Source organism: Equus quagga, chromosome 5, assembly GCF_021613505.1.
Source record: "Equus quagga isolate Etosha38 chromosome 5, UCLA_HA_Equagga_1.0, whole genome shotgun sequence".
NCBI classification, from domain to species: domain Eukaryota; kingdom Metazoa; phylum Chordata; class Mammalia; order Perissodactyla; family Equidae; genus Equus; species Equus quagga.
The window spans coordinates 85,923,822-85,936,757 of record NC_060271.1 but is presented as its reverse complement, the minus strand read 5'-3'; the positions used below and the strand labels follow the sequence as shown (position 1 = coordinate 85,936,757).

At 36.7% G+C, this 12,936-nt stretch overlaps 1 protein-coding gene across 6 annotated transcripts in view; it reads right to left on the bottom strand.

Annotated features, from left to right (window-relative positions):
* Positions 1 to 12,936, bottom strand: part of VPS54 (VPS54 subunit of GARP complex) — a 106,249-nt gene that overhangs the window by 26,479 nt on the left and 66,834 nt on the right. For all 6 annotated transcript variants that reach the window (XR_006888735.1, XM_046662401.1, XM_046662400.1 and 3 more), the window contains 2 exons: positions 11,283 to 11,623; positions 72 to 201 (listed from right to left, as the gene is read on the bottom strand). Coding sequence is in view for 5 of the 6 variants with exons in the window: in XM_046662401.1 (XP_046518357.1) it covers positions 72 to 201; positions 11,283 to 11,623 (471 nt within the window). In the remaining variant the exon portion in view is untranslated. The remainder of the gene's footprint in view (positions 1 to 71; positions 202 to 11,282; positions 11,624 to 12,936) is intronic.

Sequence of the window (12,936 nt, the reverse complement as noted above, 5' to 3'; positions counted from 1 at the left end):
GATATGATTCCAGATCCTCAAAATAATTATACTATGTACAAAATATCTAAAGCTTTATCAAAACAACTAACCTTTGCTCTGGACATGAGAAATTTGACGGCTCGATCATGGCATATATCTGAGGCACTATACAATAACTCCTGGATATTATTTGCCAGCTTTCCTAGCTCTAAGTCAGTTAATTTCATGTCTTCATTGACCCTGAAAATGATAAAAAGAGATCAAGTCAGGGAAAGTTGTGAACACTTTGTTCACCATAGGCGACATATCAATAAAAAACAAAAAGCAATTCACGTTTGAGGAAAAATTCTGTGATGTATCAAACACTTTTCTTGTGTGTGGTGAAACATCACTTAAACAAGCCCAGATAATACAAACATATTTTACCCTAATCTTATATATGAATAATTTTCTATCTCTGTGTAGCATTTATAACACTTAGTTCAGACTCTGATTAGAAATTCTGCAAGAACGACAGCAAAAAAAATTCTAGTTAGACACAAGGTGGTAGCTGTAGTAGGTTGTTCACAGGTGCCTAGGATGACACAGTGAAAGGAGGAAAAAGGAAGAAATGTTATTTCTTAACAAACAGGACCTCTTTTTACCTATAATTATGAATGATTGTTAATATTCAGTTCAAGTGAAGTAATATTTCCTAAGCATTTACTGTGTTTAGGTGCTAGACAATGGAGGGGATACAAGAGGTCGCTGGCCTCAAGGAACTTATAATTGAACAGAAGTATTTATAAGAGGTAATACATTTTTTATAGTTTTGAGGAGGAAATGTAAGATTTTCTGTTTTCATACATTTTCAGCTGGGCATATAAAAGTCACTGATTCGATGGCAACAATTCAGTTTAGTGTTATCATGAACCAAGTTAAATGCCTTAGCATCACTTTAATCCCTTTCAGTAGAATTAAAGTAACTTTCAAAGATATTACAAACAGGGTCTGATGTATATTAATTTGAGGCAAACCACTACTCTAACTGGGTTAAGGTATTAAAGTTATTACCAGCTACCCTTCCAAATTATAATATCACTAAATTTACTTACTAATGCTTTAAAATAATAGAGGAATTCATACTCTTAAAGTACTCCCAGAAACAGTATCTTGTTTGGTTCTCCATCTCTGAAGCAGATAGATAAACATCTATGTTACAGATGAGGATACTGAATCTTTGGAAGTTTAATTGACTTACCCACAGTCACAAGGTTAAAAGGGTGAGACTAGAACCCAGAATTAGTCTAATTCTATTTCTAATCTGCTAAGCTTCCTCTACGCCAACATTTACTTCTATATAGTCCAGTGCTATTTCAATAGCAGCTCCCAGAAAACTGTTAGCTTAAATTTCAAAGTTCAAATTTACTATTGAAATAAAATTTTATCTCCTGAAGATTTCTAAAATTTACCCCCATGTAACAGAATGATTAAGTATTTGGAACTCTTGGCAATATGCTACCAATTCACAAAGATATAAACCGAAAATAGCAAATAAAAACAACTTACATCTTTAAAAAAGTAGGGTGACAATCCAAAAAGCTGGGAAGTTTGGTTTTTAAAAAAAATCATGTATTTAGGGGAGTGACGTCAGTGACATGGCAGAGTGAGCTCGTCTGGGACTCTCTCCCCTCCAAATTACAACCAAAAGAAGCAACTGAGTTCCAACCAAAAGAATCCTAATAATACAGAGATTGTCAGAGACACACAGCAGCCAAATGACGGAGGGCGGAGAGGCTGGAGCCCCCCTTGGAGAAGCTGGAACGGGGTAAGAGAGAACTTCACTCCCTCCCCTAGAGACTGGGATCGCTGCTGAGGGTGAGGGAAGGAGTGGGGGAGGGCCCACACGTCCACGGGATTGTCCAGGACTTCCACAGACCTGTGCAGCAGAAACCCTCTAACAGGGGAACGTTTTCACATGGGGGGAGACCATCAAGCCAGGGCCCCAAGAAACCAGAGAGCAAAAGCTGATCAGAATCCAGATCTGTGCATGAGAGAAAGTGTCCCTTCTCCTCCAACCCACGCTGCCCGCGCCATTGCAGCTGAAGACGCAGGGCTAGAATGCGCAGCTCTTGACCCCCACCTAGAGGCGACAGGCTGTAACTGCAACCGAATAATAGCATCATGTGCAAAAACCACTCCTCTACCATCCAGCAATTTATAAAAGCTCCAGTTCAAAAGGAAAACAATAAAAACACAGAATTATGTCCTGAGGACTTGGAAATGGGTAAACTAAGTGAAAATGAGTTCAGAATAACTATCATCAAAATACTCAAGGAGGTAAAGGGAAACAAGTCAACGAGTTCTGGAGTTACTTCACAAAAGAGACTGAAACTATAAAGAAGAACCAATCAGAAATACTACAGATGAAAAATACAATGGATCAGATAAAACAGAATATAGACTCCCTGAATGCCCGTGTAGACATCATAGAGGAGAAAATTAGCATAATCGAAGACAGACAGGTTGAATGGCCCCAGACAGAGGAAGAAAGAGAACTAAGAATTAAAAAAGCCAAAGAAAATCTCAGAGAAATAGCTGACTCAATGAGAAAATGCAACTTAAGAATCATTGGAATTCTTGAAGGCATGGAAAAGGAAAATGGGGCAGAAAGTGAGCTCAACAACATAATAGCAGAGAACTTCCCAAATCTAGGGATTGAGCAAGAAGTGTGTGTGGAGGAAGCTTTCAGACCTCCTAGATTTCTCAATACAAAAAGACCTACTCCAAGGTATATAGTAGTAAAAATGGCAAAAATGAATGACAAAGAAAGAATACTCAGGGCAGCAAGGAAGAAAAAAATAACCTACAAAGGAGCCCCTATCAGACTTTCAGAGGGTTTCGCTACAGAAACCTTACAAGCTAGGAGAGACTGGAATGACATACTCAAAACTTTAAAGGATAAAAACCTTCAGCCAAGAATACTTTATCCAGCAAAAATATCCTTCAGATATGAGGGAGAAATTAAATCCTTTCCAGACAAACAAAAGCTAAGGGACTTTGTAGCCACAAGACCCCCACTACAAGAAATCCTCAAGAAGGCCCTCATACCTGAAAAAAGAAAAAAAGGGAACAAGGGGTCACAAAATACAGAGTTGGGAGACTAATAGATAGAACCAGAATAGGATAGCAAATATTCAACTATAGCATTAGGATAAAGGGAAGGAAATCACCAAAGCAAAGACAATCTTATCACTCTAACCACAAACTCACAAAACAAGTTGGAATAAGAGATGAAAATAATAATTTAGGAGGGGAGAAGGAAAGGGACTGAATCGGTTTAGGCTAAGGAAGTAAGAGGCCACCAGAAAAGGGACTATGTTATGCACAAGGTTCTGAATACAAACTGCAGGGTAGCCACTAAACTAAAAAACAGAACAGAGACACAAAACATAAATAAGGAAAAAGCTAAAAAACCCAGCATAAGAAATTGCGGAAGTCAACGGGTAGGCTAAAACATACAGGACGAGAAACAAAGGAAACACAAGAAAACCGGAAAATGAACGACAGAATGACAGCATTAAGCCCTCATGCATCAATAATCACCCTGAATGCAAATGGATTGAACTCTCCAATAAAATGGCACAGAGTGGCAAGATGGATTAAAGAACAAGATCCAACAATTTGTTGCCTCCAGGAAACACACCTCAGCTCCAAGGACAAACACAGGCTCAGAGTGAAGGGGTGGAAGACAATACTCCAAGTTAATAGCAAACAAAAGAAAGCAGGTGTCACAATACTCATATCAGACAAAACAGATTTCAAGATAAGGCAAGTAAAGAGAGGCACAGAGGGCCAATACATAATGATCAAAGGGACACTTCATCAAGAAGAAGTAACGCTTATAACTATCTATGCACCCAACACAGGAGCACCAAAGTTCATAAAGCAACTATTAACAAACCTAAAAGAAGATTATCAAAAATAACACAAAAATAGTAGGGGACCTCAACACCCCACTCACATCAATGGACAGATCATCCAAATAGAAAATCAACAAGGAAACAGTGGAGCTAAACAAAAACCTAAAACAGTTGAACTTAATAGACATATATAGAACACTTCACCCCAAAACAGCAGAATACACATTCTTCTCAAGGGCACATGGGACATTCTCAAGGATAGATCATATGCTGGGAAACAAGGCAAGCCTCTACAAATTCAAAAAAATTGAAATAATAACAAGCATCTTCTCCAATCATAATGCTATAAAGCTAGAAATTAATTACAAGAAAAAAGCTGAGACAGGGACAAAGATGTGGAGACTAAACAATACGCTATTGAAGAAGCAATGGATCACTAAGAAATTAAAAAAGAAACAAAAAAATACCTGGAGACAAATGAAAATGATAACATGCCATACCAACTCATATGGGATACAGTAAAAGCTGTATTAAGAGGGAAATTCACCGCAATACAGGCACATCCGAACAAACAAGAAAAATCCCAAATCAGCAATCTTAAATTACACCTAACTGAATTAGAGAAAGAAGAACAAACAAAGCCCAAAGTCAACAGAAGGAGAGAAATAATAAAAATCAGAGCAGAAATAAATGCTATTGAAACAAAAAAGGCAGTATAAAGGATCAATGAAACAAAGAGCTGGTTCTTTGAGAAGATAAATAAAATTCACAAGCCCCTAGCCAGACTTACAAAGAAAAAAAGAGAGAAAGCTCAAATAAACAAAATCAGAAATGAAAGAGGAGAAATAACAACAGACTCCACAGAAATACAACGGATTATAAGAGAATTGTAAGAAAAACTATACGCCAAAAAAATGGAAAACCTAGAGGAAATGGATAAATTCTTGGATTCCTACAATCTCCCAAAGCTTAGTCAAGAAGAAGCAGACAATTTGAACAGATCAATCACAAGGAAAGAGACTGAAACAGCAATCAAAAGCATCCCAAAGAATAAAACCCCAGGACCAGATGGCTTTCCTGGGGAATTCTACCAAACTTTCAGAGAGGATTTAATACCCATACTTTTCAAGATATTCTGAAAAATTAGGGAGGATGGAACACTTCCTAACACATTCTATGAGGGCAACATCATGCTGATACCAAAGCCTGACAAGGACAGCATGAAAAAGGAGAACTACAGGCCTATATCACTAATGAACATAGATGCAAAAATTCTCAACAAAATTTCGGTAACCTGACTTCAGCAATTCATCAAAAGGATCATACATCATGATCAAGTGGGATTCATACCAGGGACACAGGGATGGTTCAACATCGACAAATCAATCAACGTGATACACCACATCAACAAATTGAGGAATAAAAAACACATGATCATCTCAATAGATGCAGAGAAAGCATTTGACAACAGCCATTTTTGATAAAAACTCTGAACAAAATGGGGATAGAATGAAATTACCTCAACATAATAAAGGCCATATATGACAAACCCACAGCCGACATCATACTCAATGGGAAAAAACTGAGCGCCATCCCCATGAAACCAGGAATGAGAAAAGGATTCCCTCTATCACCACTCTTATTCAACACAGTACTGGAGGTTTTGGCCAGAGCAATTAGGCAAGAGAAAGGAATAAAAGTAATCCAAATAGGGAGGGAAGAAGTGAAACTCTTGCTGTTTGCAGACAACATGATCTTAAATATAGAAAACCCAAAAGAATCCATTGGAAAATTTTTAGAAATAATCAACAACTAGAGCAAAGTTGCAGGGTATACCATCAATTTACATAAATCAGTAGCATTTCTATATTCTACTAATGAACTAACAGAAAAAGAACTCAAGAACACAATACCATTCACAATCACCACAAAAAGAATAAAATACCTCGGGGTGAATTTAACTAAGGAAGTGAAAGACCTATACGACGAAAACTACAAGGCTTTTCTGAAAGAAATGGATGGTCACATAAGAGACGGAAAGACATTCCATGTACTTGGATTGGAAGAACAAACATAGTTAAAATGTCCATTCTAACTAAAGCAATCTACAGATTCCACGCAATCCCAACCAGAATCCTAATGACATTCTTTACAGAAACAGAACAAAGAATCCAAAAGTTCATATGGGGCAACAAAAGACCCTGAATTGCTAAAGCAATCCTGAGAAAAAAGAACAAAGCTGCAGGCATCACAATCCCTGACTTCAAAACATACTACAAAGTTACAGTAATCAAAATAGCATGGTACTGGTACAAAAACAGGTGCACAGATCAATGGAACAGAATTGAAAGCCCAGAAATAAAATCACACACCTATGGACAGCTATTCTTCAACAAAGGAGTTGAGGGCCTACAATGGAGAAAAGAAAGTCTTTTCAACAAATGGTGCTGGGAAAACTGGAAAACCACATGTAAAAGAATGAAAATTGACCATTCTTTTTCACCATTCACCAAAATAAACTCAAAATGGATCAAAGACCTAAAGCTGAGACCTGAAACCATAAGGCTTCTAGAAGAAAATGTAGGCAGTACACTCTTTGACATCAGTATTAAAAGGATCTTTTCGGACACCATGTCTTCTCGGACAAGGGAAACAATAGAAAGAATAAACAAATGGGACTACATCAGACTAAAGAGCTTCTTCAAGGCAAAGGAAGACAGGATTGAAACAAAAAAACAACCCACTAACTGGGAAAAAATATTTGCAAGTCATACATCTGACAAAGGGTTAATATCCATAATATATAAAGAACTCAAACAACAACAAAAAATCAAACAACCCGATCAAAAAATGGGCAGAAGACATGAACAGACATTTCTCCAAAGAAGATATACAGATGGCCAATAGGCACATGAAAAGGTGTTCATCATCGCTGATCATCAGGGAAATGCAAATAAAACTACACCCATTAGAATGACAAAAATAACCAAAACAAATAGTAACAAATGTTGGAGAGGTTGTGGAGAAAAAGGAACCCTCATACACTGTTGGTGGGAATGCAAACTGGTGCAGCCACTATGGAAAACAGTATGGAGATTCCTCAAAATATTAAAAATAGAACTACCATACAATCCAGCTATCCCACTACTGGGTATCTATCAAAAGAGCTTGAAATCAGCAATTGCAAAAGTCCCATGCACCCCAATGTTCATTGCAGCATTATTTACAATAGCCAAGAGGTGGAAGCAACCTAAGTGCCCATCAAGTGATGGTTGGATAAAGAAGATGTGCTATATATATATATATATATATATATATATATATATATACAATGGAATACTACTCAGCCGTACAAAAGAACAAAATCGTCCCATTTGCAACAACATGCATGGACCTTGAAGGAATTATGTTAAGTGAAATAAGCCAGATAGAGAAGGACAATCTCTGTACGACTCCACTCATAGGAGGAATTTAAAAATGCAGACCAAGAGAACAGATTAGTGGCTACCAGGGGAAAGGTGGGGTGGAGGGTGGGCACAAAGGGTGAAGGGGTGCACTTACAACATGACTGACAAACAAGAATGTACAACTGAAATTTCACAAGATTATAACCTATCATTAACTCAATAAAAATTTTTTAAAAATCATGTATGTAGTAATTTGTAATTTTGCTTTTTAGAAAGATTTTTAATTTTTTAACTCCAATTGGATCTCTTCTATGTTAATAGAAAAAAAAAATCACAAACATGATCCAGCAATTCTACTTCTAGGTATACATACAAAAGAATTGAAAGCAGGATCTCAAAGAGATATTTGCACATCCATGTTCACAGTAGCACTATTCACAAGAGCCAACAGATGGAAGCAACCCATGAGTCCACTGACAGATGAATGGATAAACAAAATATGGTATATACATACAACGGAATATTATTCAGCCGTAGAAAGGAAGGAAATTCTGACACATGCTACAACATGATGAAACTTGAAGACACAATGCTAAGAGAAATAAGCGAATCACAAAAGGGCAAATATTGTATGATTCCACTTATATGAAGTACCTAGAGTAGTCGAACTCCTGGAGACAGAAAGCAGAAAGGTGGTTGCCAGGGAATGGGTGGAGGAGGAAATAAGGAGTTGTTGCTTAATGAGTACAGAATTTCAGTTTTGCAAGATGAAAAAGTTCTAGAGATTGATTGCACAACAGTGTGAATATAATTACCACTACTGGACTGCATTTACAAATCATTAAGATGGTAAATTTTATGTGTTTTTTACCATAATTTAAAATAAAAATTTGTTTTTTAAACGCATAAAACTATATTTACAAGTTATTTATCTGACAAAGGCTCTAAGAAGTCCTGCTGCAAAGATTCCCCTTGACCTTTTTTTTATAAAGATTTTATTTATTTATTTATTTATTTATTTATTTATCCTTTTTCTCCCCAAAGCCCCCCAGTTCATAGTTGTATATTTTAGTTGTGGGTCCTTCTTGTTGTGGCATGTGGGATGCTGCCTCGGCATGGCTTGATGAGCAGTGCTAGGTCTGCGTCCAGGATCCAAACAGTCTTTTCAATAAACAGTGTGAGGTCAGAAAAATATACATATGGGGAAAAAAGAAAACCTCATACTGTACAGAAAAATCAATTCCAGATAGACTGTATATCTGAATGTGAAAGGGATAGCAACAAAGCTTCTAGAAGATAACATAAGAGAATATCATCAAGGCCTTAGGGTAGAGAAAGATTTCTTAAATAGGACATCCCCCAAAATGCATAAACCACAAAGGAAAAGAATGAATCATAGGACCATATTAAAACTAAGAACTTTTGTTCACCAAAGACCCCAATAAGAGAGTGAAAAGTCAACCAACAGAGTGGGAGAAGATACTTGCAATATGGACAACTGACAAAGGACTTGCATTGAGACTACACAAAGAACTCCCATAAAGCAGTAAGAGATAAAAGGCAAACCAACAAAGAAGTGGGCAAACCAAAGGACTTGAATAGGCACTTCACAGAAGAGAATATCCAAACAGCCAATGAATATATGAAAAGTGCTCTCTTACCAGTCATCAGGGAAATAATTAAAACTACTACACCCGTGGCATATCTACCAGAATGGCTAACATGTAAAAGATTGATGATACTAAGAGTGAATGAACATGTGGAGTGACAAGAACTCTTCTACACTGTTGATAGGATTATAAATGACTACAATCACTTTGGGAAATTGTTTGGGCATTAGCTAAACTGACCATTCATATACCTTATTCATTCCTAGGTATATATATATTCAAGAGAAATGCTTATAACATGTGCACCAAAGACATCTACAAGAATGTTCATAACAATCAAATGGAAATAACCCAAATTTCATCAACAATAGAATGAATAAATACACTGTGGTGTAGTCAGACAGGGGAATATTTGTAGACAAATAAACTACTGCTACGTGGAACAACTTAGAAAAATATCACAGATATAATATTGAATGAAAGAAATTAGAGACAAAAATCATGAGTCTATTTATGGTCCCATTTATATAAAGTTTAAAAACTGGAAAAAAACAATAGTTTTAATGGTTTCCTTTGGGAAGAAGTAGAAGTCATAGTGGCAAGGGGCACTTCTAGAGAGCTGGTAATGTTCTATTAAGTTGGGTGGTAATTACACCAGTGCATTCATTTTATGATAATTAATTGAGCTGAACACTTATAATTGGTGCATTGTCCTATATGTGTATTATACTCCAATTAAAAAGTTAAAACAAATCAAAAAAGTAAAGAGGGTACCAGCCCTTTGTCTCTCCTTCCTGCTGCCAGAGAAGTAGATAAGATGATAAAAGCTAGAGCAGCATCCTTAGACACAGATGGAAGCTGCACAATGAGGATGGTAGTAGAGCCGCCTTCTAAGCTCTGGACCTCCTACCTCTGAATCGTTAGATGAGAAAAACAAAATTCTATCTTGTTTAAGCTATAGAGGTTTTTACATCACTTTTAACTGCAGTTTGAGACTGCATCCTAACCAGTACATGCGAAAATATGAGCCTGAACAGAGAAAAAATATTTTTATTAATATGTAGTTCAGGGTTTTCTTTTTGGTGGGGAGGGGAGGTGTTACAGCTGATTTTATGCTGTAACTGCAACTTTTATAACTTCCTGGGCCATTAAGGTGACTTATGTAAAAATGAACAAAAGTACCAAGTTCTTGTTATTCTTAACAATAACTAAATCCAAACTATGTTCTTGGACCAGAATGATTTTATTGGCTTTGTTTTGTTTTTGTCCTTTCTTTACAAGAGATTATCAGGACAACTGGTGAACTTTGAATGGGGTCTGTGGATTAGATGATATTAATGTATCAATGTTTTCTTGATTTTAATTGGTACACTGTGGTTATTTAAGTGTTACTATATGTCGGAAATATACACTAAAGTATTTGGAGATAATGGGACATCAAGTCTGCAACCCATTGCCAAATGATTCTGAAAACATATTAACATGAGAGACAAAGAGAAGAGAAAGAGACAGAAAAAGGGAGGAAGGAGAAAGAGGGAAATGTGGTAAACTGTTAACTGGGGAATCAAAGTGAAGGATATATGAGGTTTTTGTACTATTCTGGCAACTCTTCTGTAAATTTGAAATTATTTCAAAAGAAGAAGTTTAAAAAAGTAATATTTAAAAAGATAGTGTGCTCCACTTGGAAATTTATGTCTTTGAAAAACCAAAAATTGTAAATTAAACAGATCTTCGCTATATACAGAATACAAAGGTAACACTGTAGAAGAAAGAAAAATAACCAAGGTTATATTGACCTGAGTGCCAGGACAAGTTCTGACACTAGTAACTTTAAGTCAGTCATCTACCCTCTCTGAAATGAGAGCATCTAATCAAATGTTTCCTTTCCAGCCTTAAAATTCTGTAATTCTCAGGGCCAGCCCCATGGTCGAGTGGTTAAGTTGGCGCGCTCTGCTTCAGCAGCCCAGGGTTTCACCAGTTCGGATCCTGGGCGCAGACCTAGCACCGCTCATCAAGCCATGCCGAGGCGGTGTCCCACATGCCACAACTAGAAGGACCCACAACTAAAATATACAACTATGAACTGGGGGGGCTTTGGGGAGAAAAAGGATAAATAAATAAATAAATAAAATCTTTATTAAAAAAAAAAGTCAAGGGGAATCTTTGCAGCAGGACTTAGAGCCTTTAAAAAAAAAATTCTGTAATTCTCGATTACTTCCAATGCTGACCTCCTTACCTTCTATACATTTTCAAAGATACGTTTCATAAAATTAATTTATTTTTGTTACATTCCAAGACCAAAGTTTACATAGTTTTTCAATAAATTGAACAATCAATCTTATTTAAACCATTAATAAGATGACTCAAAATCTTGTTAAGTTGGCAGCAGTCAACATACTCACATAATATCCACACCTCCTGGAGTAGCAGATGATGACGTCTGCTCTTTGCTAGATGAAGAATCAGTAGTACATTCTGGTTCAGATACCGAATCACTGCTGCAGGGCTCGCTATTTGGAGATGCATTTCTTTGAGGGGTAGTGTCGATTGCTATAGGTGTTAATTCACTCTCACTGAATGCATCACTTATAAACATGCCTTCATGGATTAAATACGCCACCTCTGTGTCCAGTGAAGTATCTTTTGCAGCATTCTTCTGTTGTGAAATCTCTTCCAATTCTCTAGTCCTTTGGTTTTTGTCAAGAACTGAGAGAACAACACTGTGAATGATATTTAATGTTGCCTACAAGAAAACAGGATACATTTGTAAAGGATTTAAAATATCTTGTACCTAAAGTTCCCAAAAGTGAATTCTCTGTCTGTATTTTTGAACATCTTATACATGAGTCAAGATCATGCATCAGAATTTCTACCAATCTTTTATGACACAGTAAAGGTGACTTGTGAAATAGAACTACTCAAGAGAAAGGGGTACCCTAAGCTTAGGAATAGAGTTCTGTATTTTAATTGATTTTGTGAATGGAAATTTCCCTAAAATATATTGTATATTTCTCTAACCCCTTAATAGGTTACACTAGACATAACTTGCATGATAGAGAATCATAGTCATTGACTACCTGTTAGAAGAAAAAAAATCCATACTCCTTACCATCCCTACCCTTATATCCATCTCTCTCTCCTTACCTCATACCTTTTCTCATTCATTCACTACTCTCCAGACATTCTGATTCTCTTTCTATTCTTCTAAATGCCATTGTTCCCATCTCAGTGCCTTTGTTGTTTCCTCTGCCTAGAATGCTATTCACCTTGATCTTTGTATACACATTTTTTTCTCATCACTCAAGTTCTTGAACAAATGTCACTTCCTCAAAGAGGTCTTCTTTTACTCTTCTTCCAGCAACTCTACCCCACTATCCAGTTTTTAAAAAACAACAGTTATCATTATCTTATTAATTTTTTAATTTGAAGTCTCCTTCCACTAGAATGTAAGGTCCATAAGACATGTAATCCTAATGCCTAGAGTAGTGCTGGGCACGTAGGAGGTACTTAACAAATACTGAAAGCTAAATGAATTAAGAGTAAATTTGTGTAAATTAATATCTTTTTGGACTATTAAGAAATAAGGGGGGGCTAGCCCCGTGGCCGAGTGGTTAAGTTCGCACGCTCCGCTGCAGGCGGCCCAGTGTTTCATTGGTTCAAATCCTGGGCGTGGACATGGCACTGCTCATCAAACCACGCTGAGGCAGCATCCCACACGCCACAACTAGAAGGACCCACAGCGAAGAATATACAACTATGTACTGGGGGGCTTTGGGGAGAAAAAGGGAAAAAAATAAATAAAATCTTTAAAAAAAAAAAAAGAAATCAGGGGCTACTTGCCTAGTTTAACATTCATGGTTGCACTCTCATAATTTGTTGCCCCCTTTCTCAAAACTCAATTTTTTTTTCAAGATCTACATGGTTCTAGTGAAGCAGACTCCAAGTTTAGATCTCCAAAGACAGGATAAGGATCGAAGTTAGAACAATCAGCATATGGAACCACCACAGCCTCAGCTTAAAGCTAAAGAATATACATAGAAGACAGACACAAAAATG